This window comes from Trichophyton benhamiae (genome assembly GCF_000151125.1).
Source record: "Trichophyton benhamiae CBS 112371 chromosome Unknown contig00294.0, whole genome shotgun sequence".
In the NCBI taxonomy this organism is placed as follows: Eukaryota; Fungi; Ascomycota; class Eurotiomycetes; order Onygenales; family Arthrodermataceae; genus Trichophyton; species Trichophyton benhamiae.
In genome coordinates, this window is record NW_003315087.1 from 140,742 (window position 1) to 155,715 (window position 14,974).

General features: G+C 48.8%; 6 protein-coding genes across 6 annotated transcripts; 3 read left to right on the forward strand and 3 right to left on the reverse strand.

Annotated features, from left to right (window-relative positions):
* Positions 1-900: 900 nt before the first annotated feature.
* On the reverse strand, positions 901-1,647 carry ARB_02403 (uncharacterized protein; the record flags this gene model as incomplete). The annotated part of the gene is made up of 1 exon (XM_003011298.1): positions 901-1,647. The coding sequence occupies one exon, from the start codon at positions 1,645-1,647 to the stop codon at positions 901-903; it is 747 nt and encodes a 248-aa protein (XP_003011344.1).
* A 343-nt stretch (positions 1,648-1,990) lies between these two features.
* On the reverse strand, positions 1,991-3,851 carry ARB_02404 (uncharacterized protein; the record flags this gene model as incomplete). Its single annotated transcript, XM_003011299.1, has 3 exons — positions 1,991-2,925; positions 3,003-3,290; positions 3,347-3,851. The coding sequence occupies 3 exons, from the start codon at positions 3,849-3,851 to the stop codon at positions 1,991-1,993; spliced, it is 1,728 nt and encodes a 575-aa protein (XP_003011345.1).
* Positions 3,852-5,869: 2,018 nt separating this feature from the next.
* Positions 5,870-6,865, forward strand: ARB_02405 (short chain dehydrogenase/reductase family protein; the record flags this gene model as incomplete). The annotated part of the gene is made up of 1 exon (XM_003011300.1): positions 5,870-6,865. One exon carries the CDS (start codon positions 5,870-5,872, stop codon positions 6,863-6,865), a length of 996 nt encoding a protein of 331 aa, XP_003011346.1.
* Positions 6,866-7,849: 984 nt separating this feature from the next.
* Positions 7,850-10,047, forward strand: ARB_02406 (uncharacterized protein; the record flags this gene model as incomplete). The annotated part of the gene is made up of 5 exons (XM_003011301.1): positions 7,850-8,212; positions 8,293-8,684; positions 8,750-9,300; positions 9,354-9,768; positions 9,861-10,047. 5 exons carry the CDS (start codon positions 7,850-7,852, stop codon positions 10,045-10,047), a joined length of 1,908 nt encoding a protein of 635 aa, XP_003011347.1.
* A 1,579-nt stretch (positions 10,048-11,626) lies between these two features.
* Positions 11,627-13,323, forward strand: ARB_02407 (uncharacterized protein; the record flags this gene model as incomplete). The annotated part of the gene is made up of 3 exons (XM_003011302.1): positions 11,627-11,861; positions 11,921-12,908; positions 12,966-13,323. The coding sequence occupies 3 exons, from the start codon at positions 11,627-11,629 to the stop codon at positions 13,321-13,323; spliced, it is 1,581 nt and encodes a 526-aa protein (XP_003011348.1).
* Positions 13,324-13,575: 252 nt separating this feature from the next.
* Positions 13,576-14,591, reverse strand: ARB_02408 (uncharacterized protein; the record flags this gene model as incomplete). Its single annotated transcript, XM_003011303.1, has 2 exons — positions 13,576-14,136; positions 14,190-14,591. 2 exons carry the CDS (start codon positions 14,589-14,591, stop codon positions 13,576-13,578), a joined length of 963 nt encoding a protein of 320 aa, XP_003011349.1.
* Between the last annotated feature and the right edge of the window lie 383 nt (positions 14,592-14,974).

Here is a 14,974-nt window from a genome sequence, read left to right on the forward strand (position 1 = left end):
CTGAATGTACCTGAAGGTACCTGGAGTCACCCGAATTCACCCGAGATTGCAGCTGTATTTTCGTATGTAGTCTTGCGACTAGTTAGTTGACTAGTAAGAAGAAAAAGGAAAAACGTACGCAATGGTGTGGCAACAGCATCAAGCGGGAATGATTCTATTGCGCCAACAATCTATGCAGGATGGACAGTATGTGGTCTATCATCATCAGACATATGGCGGAGGGTACTGATCTCTTCATCAGTGGCATCGCAGATCATATTGCCTGCGCTCCGTGAATCAATTACTACCTGACTGGCGTGGAATACCTAAAGACTGCTAATTATATGAAGTATATATAATCGTAATGAAGCAAGACATTGCGGTTTGATAGAGCATCCACCAAGCAATTTATTTTAATATGGATACTATGAAGATAGTGCACTTTATTTAAAGAAAATAGAAGCACCACCTGCTTTCTGAAATTAGGTATATTGAGAGATCCTTATTGACTAGCTTGTTTCAGAGGGATTTCAATATTCCTTCGGAAATATTAGTTATTATATATAAGGAAAACTGGGAAGCAAAATGTCAATGGGTCTGTGAAGTTAAAATTGAAGTATCTATTTAAGGTTATATATAAGAAACACTGTATGGATCTATACAACCATCATAACAACTATATAGTTGTCTAACTACATGGGTTGGTAGTTCGGCGGTTGATTGATGCAGAAAGTGAGGCACCAGAGGGAAGTAGAGAGTTGACTACCTACTCAATAGCCAATTACCCTGTACAGGGCGCGCTGATGAAGTCCGCAGTAATGCTTGATTAATCTTTATCAGGTATCTATTCCGGCTGAAGTACTCGAGGGTGCCCCCTCTTAATCTTGATTTTTCCCTGTGATATTTACTTCATGTGGTATCTTACGACAGACACGCAATGATCGCAGCAATCGCAGCCAGCGTTCCATCCGGGTCCCGAACACAGACAGTCTTTAGACCAATCTCCTTAGCTGGATAATCATTGCCTCCTGGGAATATCGCATCGCCAATAAACATCATCTCCTCGAGGGGAATATTGCTTGCATCACGGAGTCTTTTCAAGCCATACCCTTTATTAACACCCTTCTGTGTAATATCAATTGACGTTGCACCACCCATATTAATAGAGACATCCGGTAAACGGGTCCGTAAATCAGCTTGAATAATCTTGCGCTTAGCAAAGTCTGGATCCCAGATCTCTTTGGCATGGATAGGCGCCTCTTGTCCCAACGCTGAGAAGGTAATCTGACTACCGCGGTCTTCAATACGATCTCCCCAGGTCTGCTCAGGTTTGAAGCCGGTTGCTTCCAGGGCTTGGTCGAAGGCTATTAGGATCTGCCGTTTCACTTCATCATTGAAGAGTTCTGCATACACTGCCTTCCAAGCTCCATCCTGGTACTTGTACAACTTTGTGCCAGTCGTTGGCATAAGCCAAAGCTTCGATAGATCTGCGCGTGCTGGCAGGCGGTTAACCACCTGTTTTTGGAATTGTGGCCAGTCACCACCAGAGATAACGGCTACATGAGCCACCCCCAGGAGGTCAGCGAGAGCCTCGCCCATGGTATCCAGTAGCGGCTGCTTGCTTAGGGCAAGAGTGCCGTCAAGATCGAAGGCAACGAGGGAGATCATATTGCTTTGCCTGTCAGAGATGGAAAATGATCAGTATGCAGTAGAGTCAGTGGGATATAAACAAGGTACCTGATGGAGATTTACAGACTGGCGGTGGTGTTGGCTAGATGTAAAGACTTCATGGATTGACACGACTGTATCATACCAGGAGAAGAAGATGAAGAGAATGGAGAAAGCAGGCAGATCAGTGAGGGGAACCCGGGCCTTTTATGCAAGTCAGTTAACTAACCAAGTCACTAGTTAATCCTGGTGTACTCCGTACCTGGAGCCATTAGAGAACGATTAAATCTGTTGGATCCACCAAAAGCCGAATAATACAAGTCCTGGAAACATCTTCTAGGGGTTAATCTACTCGAGAAGTCCCAGGAAACGGCCATGCTTTGCTCCATTTCGCTCTTCTGTCTTCGTCTGATCCGGCCATACGCTGCAAGAAAGCGTCTCGCGAGGCAATGACTTGCTGCTTCTTTGCCTCGTAGTCGTCATGGCTCACAAACCCATCCCAGCCACTATATGCGCCCAAAGATTGAACGACATCATCCATCAATTCGACACCTTTTTCCCATCTCTGTTGATCTACCCGTTGCTTAGTCCTCTCCGCATCTGTGAAAGCAATAGGACATGGGATGATTGGATCTCCAGCGGTATCCTTTCCCACTATTTCGCCCCATCTGTCAACGGCTTGCATCAGGTAGCCGAGCACTACTGGCTCTCCATCGGTAAAAACTGACCCAGCAAGACCTGTCAGCCGACTGACCAACGTATCACGACCATGTAATGCTGAACCTGCGGCTCGGCATTGCCGCAGCAATTCAATTTCATAGAGCACGTATAATGCTTGCTCGTCCCTTAGCTTCTTCACCTTAAGTTTCTCCTCAGGTTGCAAATCGTCGAAGTTCTCTGGCAAGGAAGGGAACTTAAGCCTTTCTGGGAGAGGGCCATCGAAATCTAGAAAGGCTGGCCGACGAGCCTGTAGGAAAAGGGGCGCAATATGAACCGCCTGCCAGTCGATCAAGCATGTTATTTTGGTTGGATCTTGCGGGTCAACGAAGATGTTGTCTGTGTGGAGATCGGGATGCCATAGGACACCTTTATGGGTCTCTTTGTTTTTGGGAAGAATGTATTTTGATATAGACAAATATAGATCCAATGCACGGAGCTTTGCAGTTTGTGATGGTTGATAGAGACCAGGGCCATGGCAAATCCCCTGAAGCCTTGGAGAGGCACCTAGAGAAGTTATTGATGCACGCTCCCTCTTTGCATTGGCAGTAATGTAATCCTCTACCGAGAACCCTGCGTAGAGTCAGCAAGGAGAAAAAGTGATATATCCAGTATGCTCAAAAACTTACATGGCCCACGATCTAGTGTTAATGAGCGTCTTCCGTCATCAAAGTATTTTCGGTTATTGGTAGGGCCAACAGTGAAGCCACTTTCTGCAAAGCCTTCTGTAGTATCGCCATCGGAATAGTACAAGCTACCGTATGCAGGAAACGGGTTCAGCGCCAGAGACTTTTCAAAGAGCACAATATTTTCCACAATCTTTGACTTCTGAATGACATCTATATCATCCCAAATTTTCGAAAGCGGAATTCCTTTAGCTTTCTCCATGAAAATATATTCCGCACCGACTTTGCTTTTGCTAGTATCTGAACACCACGAATATACTTTTGGTGCGGGTATATTTAATCTATTCCTGACCTACAATAGACATGAAAAATTAGTCTTGACTCTGGATTAAGGGATGTGTGTTCAGTCGAATAGGTACTCACAAAGTCCATCGTTGCCACCTCGCTAGACGTCACAAAGTGCGGACGCCCAGCATTAGGATTTGGTATCTTTGCAATTACTTCTTTCCCATCATCCATGGTAAGCAGCATGACTTTGTTGAAATCTCCTTCTGTCAATTTTGTGATATCTGTGCATGAGCGAGAACCAACGGCGTCCGCTGCCGCCTGGCAAAGAGCTGCAACATCGAACTCCACATAGCGAGCTGCTAACTGTTCCTTTTCTCCCCAAAGCCAACGCCCAGAGGTATATTGAAACAGCAAGTCCTGGTTTGGATATTCTCTATTGCCAGCAGCCGCTTGAGGGCATGAGTGAAAATTTGTACGACAGGGAAAGATCGAAAAGAGCTGTTTTTGCCCGAGCTGAGTCGAAACCAGCAGATCATGAATGATTAAGGTAGTTCTCCGACGAAAAATATTCATGATAAACTCCGGTTGATGGGTAAGTATCCGCATTCAAACTGGAAGTATTTAATCAGGTCGTCCATGCTGGTTGTTTTCGGAGGTTCAGCCTGTCGAGTGGTTGGTTAACTAGTTCGTTAGCTTGATGCGGCTGAATGTTGTCTTACAGCAATTGTTTGCCTGGGCTTTTCTTTAAATGAACCATCAAGCTTCCTCGGTCTTCGGCTTGTGTATATGTAGCTGTAATATGGGGCTGTAGTCAAGTTAGTTATAGTTATAGTAAAAACAAGCATTGCTAAGAAGCACGCCGATGTCCTGGATAAAGTACTCCATACAAGCAACGGTCATTGCTTAGTACGGTTTATCTCATTAACTAGTTACCAAGACCTTTTAAGAGTCCATATACAGAATCCTGAGGCAATATGTAGAATCTCTGTGTTATTATATGAACAAAGATGCTGCCGTCTCTACCGATATGCCATGAGCAAGCATGTAATAGGAGTATCTCGGTTATACTTGACTCCCAGCCAAGGCAAATCTACCGAGCATCTCCGCATCTGTTGATAGAGCTAAGAGACGTCCCCTGTCAATAGTAGTGGCAATACACTGGCCATCAAGAGATAAAGTTGAAAGATTGAAGATGCATATGCATTCAAGCGCTGTCTCCCTGCGACTGGGAGAGAAACTAAATCATGCAGGACTCCCGGAGATGGCCTAGTCTGGACACTTCCCCGAGCCTCTGCTGCTGTTTTCACGGCGGCCTCGTATGATATCAATGAATCAGTTTGTCATGTTATTTCGTCAATTGGACACCTCGATCCGGGCGTATTTCTTTTCCCCGGGCTTCAGTCCGTTTTCTCAGTCCGTAATCGGACACAAGACAGGAAACATTCAAGTATTGACGTCACGACCGCGGCTATCCCCAGATTTTTGTCCTTTCTCGAATTTCATCTCAATCGTGGACATGGATGGGTAGACAACGATGAAAGCGTGGGGTTGTCCTTGGACGGCTATGCCTGACTATTTTGCTCGTTGAAGGGAGATCGATCCAGTGTCAAGAAGTGTTGCAGTTGGCGCTGGTATGGATCACCCCTTGAGGGGCCTTGAAGAGGGATCATCGGCCGTGCCGCCATATCCTGGCTTTTCACGGCCTGAAATGCTGATAGTACAGAGGTGTCTCCCATGATAAAAGCATAGGTACTCCGTAGCCAACGTGAAGCCGATAAGACTGCTCATTTATAGCCTTGTGTCGGCTGAGATGGAGCCAGGGAGATGACGGGTTGATCACCAACCCCGTCCTCGATACATCCCATCTTCTCGGGATGGCAGCTCTTCTCGGCCTGTGAAAGAGGCTCCCGGGCTTGTTTCGATCGGCATATCTTTAATTAGAATAAGACTTGCTTTCGGTATAATTGTCCAGTGATATAAAGTCGAGATATCAACTTGCAGGCATTCCTGTGCCCATTATGCAGGCCTGGCATGACACTCTCTCGGTACCAACATGCGGAACCATCTCAGGATCTCGAGACATCCAAGGCCGAACTGAGCCTGCCACCCACAGCAGTCTCAGCCAAGTGTTTACTATCTTCAGTTCGTCTTCTCGGGCGTGTTCGAGGGCGTTTCAGCTTCAGGGGCCGCGCTTGGCCTGCTGGCCATCCTTGCGGCTCCAGCAGCCAACGGACACCAACCAAACATCTCAGGTCGAGTCGAGGGGACGCATGAGATCGACAGCCCAGCGTCTCGCTTCTGCCCTCACTCTTTTGCTTCCTCTTCCCTCTGTGCGAGGGTTCCTGGTCTTCTTCCAGGGTGATGCTTGCAGGCGCCAACTCGCACCAACTCTGTTTAGTGGAGGATCTGTGGCTGGTGAGCCAGGCTGACCACTGCTGCTAGTTATCGACTGACGTACAGCTATTGCTGCCTTGGACACGGATGGGCATAAAAGATGCTGGTACAATGATGTTGATGCCGAAGGCCTCTGTCGGAAGAGGCGGAATTGTCTGAATAGCAACAACTAACTAATAGTTACCGAGACACTGACGATGGTTTCGTACAAAGAGGTCCAGGCGTCCAACGCGCGCATCAGCGAGTCGACGGCACCGCAAGTCGCTGTCTTCGCGGGAGGGACCTCAGGAATCGGACAATACACGGTCAAGGCCCTGGTAGGCACCGGGGCCAGCATGCGGATCTACCTAGTCGGCCGCAAGAGCTCTGAGGAGCGCATGAAGACCTTCATCCAAGAGCTACAGGCCATCAACCCCAGGGCTGAGATCGTCTGGACCGAAGGCGAGATCTCTCTACTAGCAGAGACCAAGCGAGTATGCGATGCTATCAAGAGCAAGGAGTCCCGTGTCGATCTACTATTCCTTACGGCGGGATACGCTCCCTTTGCTGGACGCAAGGAGACGGCAGAGGGCATAGAAACCTCCCAGAGCCTGGAGTACTACTCCCGCATATTATTTGCTCTCCATCTCCTCCCTCTGCTAGACAAGGCCGAGGCACCCCGGGTCATCAGCGTCATGGCAGGGGGCCTGGAGAAGACGAGCATCGACCTGGATGATCTCGATCTCAAGAAGCCTGGCAACTTTGGCAGCATCAAGGCCCAGATGCAGTATGGGACAATGAACAGCATGGGCTGGGAGAAGCTCGCTCAGGCCAATCCCAACGTTACCTTCATCCACTCCTGGCCCGGATGGGTCAATACGGGGAATGTGAGGAGAGGGTGGGATCCCAACTCAATCATGGGCTGGGTCATCAGGCTTTTCCTGGAGACTCTTCTCAGAGTATTCAGCTTCAGCGACGAAGAGGCCGGACAGAGACACTTGTTCCAGTGTACCAGTGCAGTTTTTGGCGGTCGTGGTGTTCCGTGGGATGGAAAGCTAGGCATAAACTCACTGGAAAAGGAGGAAAATGGCCTGTTTCTGGTCAACTACAAGTGTGATTGTACCCCGAATGCAAAGAACATGAAAATACTACGGGACTCGGCTCTGGAGAGGGTGTGGAATCATACTCAGGAAGTTCTTCAACCCTATTTGTAGAACCTCTTCATGTGAGTGAATAATATATATACTCCCGGAGCATACTACTGTCAATTTTCTGGATGCGTATAGGGACCCCGGTTCTTGAGAAGACAGGCCGAATCAGCTGACATTATATTTATAGTACTCCGTAAGTAGAGGTCCAAATTGGCTTGCTTTCCTTTTCACATCCAAGCACATCCAGGGGGTATGAAAGGCTGTACTTATGGAGATACCAAGTCCAGAATATGATATCAAGTATATTCCTTAGCCACACCGTGTCAGCCACTGTCCTCAGCCCTGTAAACTTACGCTGGTGAGTTGTCAGTGAAGGTTGCATGAAGATATGCCGAAATATAGAGATGTTGTTTACCCGCTGGACGACCCCTTGTCCGGGGAACAGGCTCACCAACGTCTCTCCCCATATTGAATCCACCACAAATTCCACCAATGCAGCTCTCTCGCTATATGTATATTATTTTAACTATTTTATTAACTATTCATTTGCGGAATGCTAACCCCACGATTTTGAAGTGGAGAACAACCACACTATGATACAGACCCTTGCCGTGGCTATCACCGGCTTCATGTCCCGAAATACGACCTCTTGGACTCACAATCCTCGCCCTGATCCTTAAACCTCGTCTCTCCGTGGAAGGATCTGCATGAACCATGGTGCTTGAAGCCGACATGGGACACGGTCGGCCGGAAACATACGGCGCGTTGCCCCAGAGTCAGGCTATGCAACGGGATTGGGAGCCTTTCCTTCAGGAGCATACTCCAGGTCCCTTCAAACCCCCAATCTGCCTCGGGATACCATGCGACTTTCTGGGACGTGGAGATGATCAAAGCATGGGAGATGATCAAGGGAGATCAACATATATAAACTCCAGCTGATCCCCTTCCCAGGAAAGAGGTTGGGATGATACCCAAGGAGTGTGAATTCTGGAAGAGCAGATTCTCAAGCTCACAGCTCCTCTTTATATATATACTCCTCTGATCAACATGCACGGCCTTTTGCTTGCCGCCGGGCTTCTCAGCCTGCCTCTCCATGTGCTCGCACACCCCCAGCCCTCGACGAGCACCAGTCTCGCTGGCCGAGCTGGAGCTGTCGACCTAAATGAGTTCCGCGTTGCTCACAGATCCAGCTACACCAGCCACGATGAGATGAAGAAACTGCCCAGCATTGCTTCTTTCCGCCAGGGCACCTATCTTGAGGTTGCCACTGAGCTGGTTAAGCAGACCATGCCAAACATGGAGTTCCGTCTCGTCGATGACCACTACGTTGGTGACTCTGGTATTGGCCACGTCCGTTTCCGTCAGACCATGCACGGCATTGATATCGACAACTCTGACTTCAACGTCAACGTAAGTTACGAGCCTGTCTTCCAAAATCGTGCAAATCCTACCTTCGTTAAGGTCTGAAACTTACCCTGTGTTGATACTAGGTTGGCAAAGATGGCAAAGTCCTCTCCCACGGAAACTCTTTCTACACCGGCCCAGCTCCCTCTTCCAACCCAATGGTCAAGCGAGACTTCATTGACCCAATGCAGGCACTTCACGGTGTCCGCAAGGCTCTCAACCTTCCAATCAAGGCTGATGGAGCCCACGTTGAGGACATGAGCGAGCACAAGGTCATGTTCAAGGGTACCTCTGGTGCTCTCTCTGACCCCACCGCTAAGCTTTGCTATATGGCCAAGGAAGATGGTTCTTTGGCTCTGACCTGGAGAGTTGAAACCGATATTGGTGACAATTGGCTCCTCTCCTATATGGATGCAAAGGAATCCTCCAAGGTTCACAATGTAGTCGACTACGTTGCTCACGCTACATTCCAGGTCTAGTGCGTATATCCTTATCCTCACTCTGCCTTCATATAAATCAGAAAAAAAGCTAACATTTACTCAGCAAATGGGGCCTTGCTGACCCAACTGAGGGCAAGCGTGAAATCCTCACCAACCCATGGAACTTGAAGACTTCCCCCCTGACCTGGCTCTCCGATGGACAGAACAACTACACTGCCACCAGGGGCAACAATGCTATCGCCCAGTACAACCCAGACGGAGGCAGTGACTATGAAAACAACTACAGACCAAGCCCAAAGAACTTGAAGTTCGAGTACCCCTACTCACCAGACATGAACCCACCCAAGACCTATATTGATGCCTCTGTTACCGAGCTCTTCTACACCTCCAATGTCTGCCATGACTTGTACTACATGCTCGGTTTCAACGAAAAGGCCGGAAACTTCCAGGTCAACAACCGTGGTCAAGGCGGTAAGGGCAATGACTTTGTTATCTTGAATGCCCAGGACGGTTCTGGCACCAACAACGCCAACTTTGCTACTCCCCCTGATGGCCAGCCCGGCCGTATGCGTGCCTACATCTGGACCCGCGCCAACCCACCTCGTGATGCTTCCTTCGAGGCTGGAACCATCATCCACGAATACACCCACGGTCGTAAGTATACTGAGTGCATCTAGGTATCCTTTCCAGGCTAACTCCGCTTACAGTCTCCAACCGTCTCTGCGGTGGCCCTGCCAACTCCCGATGCTTGAACGCCATTGAGTCCGGTGGTATGGGAGAAGGATGGGGTGACTTCTACGCCACTGCTGTCCGTCTAAAGCCCAATGATACCCGCAAGACCAACTACGTTAAGGGAGGATGGGTGAACAACAGCCCCAAGGGTGTCCGCATGTACCCATACTCCACCGACATGAACGTCAACCCTCTCGTTTACACCTCTAACAACAAACTCAACGAGGTCCATGCCATCGGTACTGTCTGGTGCACCATGCTCTACGAAGTCCTCTGGAACCTCATTGACAAGCACGGCAAGAATGATGGCCCAGTCCCAATCTTCGAGAACGGCGTTCCAAATGACGGCAAGTATCTTGCAATGAAGATTGTCATGGACGGCATGGCTATGTAAGTGTTTGAGAATTGCCCCCATCTCTTCGAACTTCCCCCCCTGGTTCGCTCCATGTCATGTTTCAAGGTAACTAACGGCTTAATTTCAGCCAACCCTGCAACCCCAACTTCGTCCAGGCCCGTGATGCCATCCTCGATGCCGACATGAACCTCACCAAGGGTGCCAACAAGTGTGAGATCTGGAAGGGATTCGCTAAGCGTGGTCTCGGTGTCGGTGCTAAGTTCGATCCAAAGAACCGCACTGGCAGCACCCAGGTTCCAAACGAGTGTAAGTAGGTGAATGTGTAAGAAAGGGGAGAAGCGAGTGTTCCGACAGGTTTTTGACGAGCCACTTTGAACTTCAAATGTACATATTTTTTTTTCCAAGGTACATACATATGGAATGAATCTTACGTCTTCATATTTTCTCTATTAATATTACTACTATTATTATTTCCGTCGCCCTTCCGTTACATTTCGACAGCTAGTCGCCCTTGGTAGCGTAGAGACGGAACGGCACAACCGGAATATAAGTGCTCAACTCCGGCCGTAGATAGTGTCCATTGGTGGAACTGGCATGAGATTATTGCCCACTCCAAGGCACCCTCACTCCCGTCTCTAAAATGGGAAGGGGAGGGTTTATTTATTACTGAATTGATAATTGATGCAAGGCCACTTCTATATAACCAAGTTAGCATATAAATCCTAAGACGAAAGTTCATTTGCAAAGGACTAGCATGGCTCCCTTGTACCCTAGATACGATGCAAGAACAAGAAGGTCATGAGAAGCGAAGAATTTTTCCCAGGCCGACATCATCCCCAGTTACTTGCTTATATCTGGAGGGCCTGGACTGCCATGCCTGCATTTCATAGTTAACAGCGCATATCGTACAAACGTAGACACTGCTTGGATAGCCCTGTTTTTCTGTGGAGGCCCTTCGTTTAAATCCTTTGCTCACCAATCACTGGCCAGTTAACTTAGCGCCTGGGCAGGCCACTGGGATGGAGGCACGCGGTGGTTGACGTCGAGTACGCCGCCCCAGAGACAAGTGCAAAGTCGAAGGATGCCAATAACCGAGGTGATCCTACGGTAAAGCTCTTCGTCATCAAGACGAGGTGAAGTTCATGAGGTAGCATGGCTTAGACCTCTATCATTCTCCATCGGACGGGACATCCGTCAAAATCGACCAGATAGGTGAATATGCAAGGCGACCGCGACCACAGCGCGCCCTTGTTGGATTTCCCCGCAATGTCAATCTCGGCACCATTGACATGGGCTCTGATCGGTTATATCCTTGATAATATGCCATCTGCGCCCTTGGACTATATGGCATCGACATCCAGCGTGGCATGGCTCATGGGAGGCAAACTGCTGAGTCTCTCACTCTTTTCACAAAGTTAGCACAAACTTCGACCTGAAAACGGGTACCTGTCCCGCAGCTCACCCAACCTTCATCGCCTCGAGGCCTATCATCTTCTTCAACCTCGCCTTTCTCGTCGTCTTTTCTGTCCGTCGACGTCGCCGTCGAATTGGATTCTTTTGCCCTGCAGGAACGAAATCGGATCAGCGCGCTTAGTCAGCAAACATCTCGATGTCACTGCGGATCCCAGGAAGAAGCAAAGAAGAAGCAAAGAAGAAAACTCCGGGGAAGAAATGCGAGCAAAGGCCAGGGTTGGAGGCTGTCCGCTTGCTTGGAGGGGGAGAGCAGCCAGAAATAATTGCCCAGAGACTCCAGGTCGTGCACCTCGGGTAACTATGCGCTCGCTGGCTGGTATAAAATGCGCGGGTTCGCCCCGTATGCGGCGCAGGAAGGCCGACACAGGTTTTGCGAACAAGAGAGCGGCTTAGGAAGAGAGAAGCAGAACCATTGACACGATGGTGGCCTACCGTTTGCTGGCTCTGATATCCCTGGGGCTGGGATCGCACTGTGCGAGTGCCCTGCAATATGGCTACAACCAGCTCTCTACGCACAAGGACTCTGCTGTTGTCGCAGGGGCGTTTCCTGCGATAAATGGGACACATCTGCAGTCTCCTGCCTTTACCTCCCCTGGTACTGTGCCCAGAGGCTTCTCTGATGGCACGTCTGGGCCTACCAGGGACGAGACCATGGGTGAGTATTGTTTTAACGCTGCTCGTTTTGCCGATAGTTCACCTGCTAATGGGTATCAGAGGGCTTCATGCGCCGCCTGGCAAGGTCGAACAGCTGGATGGCCTACCACGAGGCCGATTTTAAGTCTGAAGAGGGCCGCAAGTTTCCCTATATGTATCTCTCAGCGAGCAACTCTTCAGTTGAGAACCCTTCTAGCCACAAGTTGCGAGTTTGGCTCCAGGGAGGTGTGCACGGTAACGAACCTGCGGGCGACCAGTCCATGCTTGCGCTCCTTGGTGACTTGGCCGCAAATCAGAAATGGGCTGCCAAACTCCTGGAGAAGATGGATATCCTAGTGTTGCCTCGTTACAACCCTGATGGTGTCTTCTACTTCCAGCGCTACCTGGCCACTAATTTTGATCCCAACCGTGACCATGTCAAGCTTGCCAGGCAACAAACCAGAGACATCAAGGAGCTCTTCACCAGATTCAGCCCACACATTGCGACTGACATGCACGAGTTCACTGCAGGTCGAACATTTGGTCCGAAAAAGGATATTATCTATGCTGCTGATGCTCTATTTAGTGCAGCCAAGAATCTAAATATCGATGAAGGCATCCGTCAACTGTCAGAGAAACTATTCGCCAAGCGTATGGGCAAGGATATTGAGGCTGCTGGTCTCCGCTGGGACCCATACATCACTCAGGGAGAATCCTCAAGCTCGAAGCTCCTTCTCCTTGAGGCCGGTACTGACGCTAAGATCGGAAGAAACGCTATGGGGCTGTCCCAGTGTGTTGTCTTCCTCTGCGAGACCAGAGGCATTGGTATTGCCGATCAGCATTTCGAACGCCGAACTCTCAGTGGATTGGTCATGGCTAAGAGCATCCTGCAAACCGCCGTCGACAACTTCGATGAAGTCTACAATACCATCGAAAGGGGCATTAGACGCTTCACTAATAGCAGAAACGATATCGTGCTCACTGACAAATCTCCAATAATGGAAAGGACTTTTGGCATGCTCAACATAACCGATGCCTCTCTATTTGACTATCCTATCGACTTCGCCACGTAAGTCTTTCTCCCCGAATGCATGAATTCATATAATTCCTAGACTAACAAACTCAGAACTACCCCTGCGGAAGCCGTCTTGACTCGCAGTCGCCCAAGGGCATACCTTATCCCTCCTTCGTGGCCAGATATCGTCAAGCGCCTGGAAGTATTCGGAGTCAAGGCTGACAAGCTCCCCTACAGCTATGTCGGGCCAGTAGAGGCCTTGAACGTTACTTCTGTTACTTTCGACAAGGAATACTACGAAGGCGTCGTCACTACTACCGTGCAGACAAAACTTGTTGAGCGTAACATCAGGCTTCCAGCAGGCTCGTATTTGGTCAAGACAAACCAGAAGAACGCCGCTCTTGCATTTGTTGCTTTGGAGGTAAGGACTAAGGACCTTTTACCTGTTTTGATCATGGACGTTTACTGACCATTCGTGAATAATAGCCCGAGAACATTGACTCATTTGCGTCATTCGGTATTATTCCAGTCAGCACTGGTGATCAATATCCCATTTTCAGGTTAAAGTGAATTATACATTGATATACTCTACTAGAGGTTGGTAAGGATAAATCCTATCATATAGCCCCATCATATCAATATATAAATATAACTTGAATCTGGTCATTAACTCTCATCTAAATAAACCAAATCGTAACCCGACTGCTGGATCTCTATAAGTCTATCTATCCTCTTCATCAGCCCAAAAGTCATCATAAGAATATTCAACGCTAAGATCAACAAAGCGAGTGTACTTTCCACCAGGAGCATCCCCAATGGCTTTGAACTCCTCGTCCGTTAGTTCGACTCGCTGGAAATTACTCGTGATTCGTGACTTTGTGAAGGATTTTGGAATTACTGAATACCCCCGCCTCAAACCCCATGCAATGAGAAGTTGTCCAATGTCACAACCCTTTTTGGTAGCTATATCTCGAAGCGCCTGCTGACCACGAGCCTTCTCCGCTTCGCCACATGTAAGAACCTGGGATCCTAGAGGCGAATAGGCCACAGGAAGGATACCATGGTCGAAGCAGAATTGAACAACCTTGGTGTTTGGGAAGAAAGGGTGAATCTCAATCTGGTTGGTAGCCGGTGGTATAGATGCAAACTTCAGCAGAGACCGTAGTCGAGAGACAGACCAGTTTGAAACGCCAATTGCCCGTGTAAGGCCATCTCGGGCAACCTTCTCCATTGCACGCCAGGTAGGCTCAGGGTTTTCTGTGAGTTCCCTCTTGACAATGTACTAGGTGGTCATCGTAAGTATGCACTCATACTTTGACAGTCTTATATACACACCTTTCCATCAGCGCCCACAGCTTCCCCTCCTTTTTCATCTTTTACCGTGGCAACTGGATAATGCAAAAGATACAGGTCGACATAGTCCAGCCTCAGCTTTCGGAGGGACTCCTTTATACTAGCCTCGACATCTTCTGGCTCATGCATATGGTTCCACACCTTGGTGGTGATGAACAGATCTTTACGCTGGACGTCGGGACGAGACTCGAGAAATTCATGTATCGCTTTGCCAACGAGCTCTTCATTAATGTAGAGAGCAGCACAGTCGAGGTGTCTGTACCCGGCATGGAGTGCATGGAGCGTTGCATCGTATGCCTTTTCCGGGTACCTGGGGTCCCATGTCCCGAACCCAAGGCCGGGTATATCGTGCCCCGTATTGAGTTTGAACATAGGGCTGGACATTGGGCTGCAATTGATATCAAAAATAAACAGGTTAATCGCTGGATCGTGGGTGTCGATGAAGTAGATGAAGTAGATGTAAATAGGCGGTGGCGGGGTGGAGGGGGAGAAAATAAATCATAAATAGAAACAAAACTTAAGGTTAAAAAAGGTTAAACTCTCTTCTTGCACTTTGATCGAACGACAACATCAGAAGGCGACCGGAAGACAAGCGGAAGACGAGATGGATTCACATATAATACTCTTCTCTACGTGAAATAATCGCTAATGCTTACAGCTCTAGGGCAGGGAAGCGTTGTCCTACTGACATGGCACTTAAAGCCACGAAAAATCTGTCCTCACGGTGTTATTAGTCTCATCCAGGCACAACGTCGCCAGATTATTAT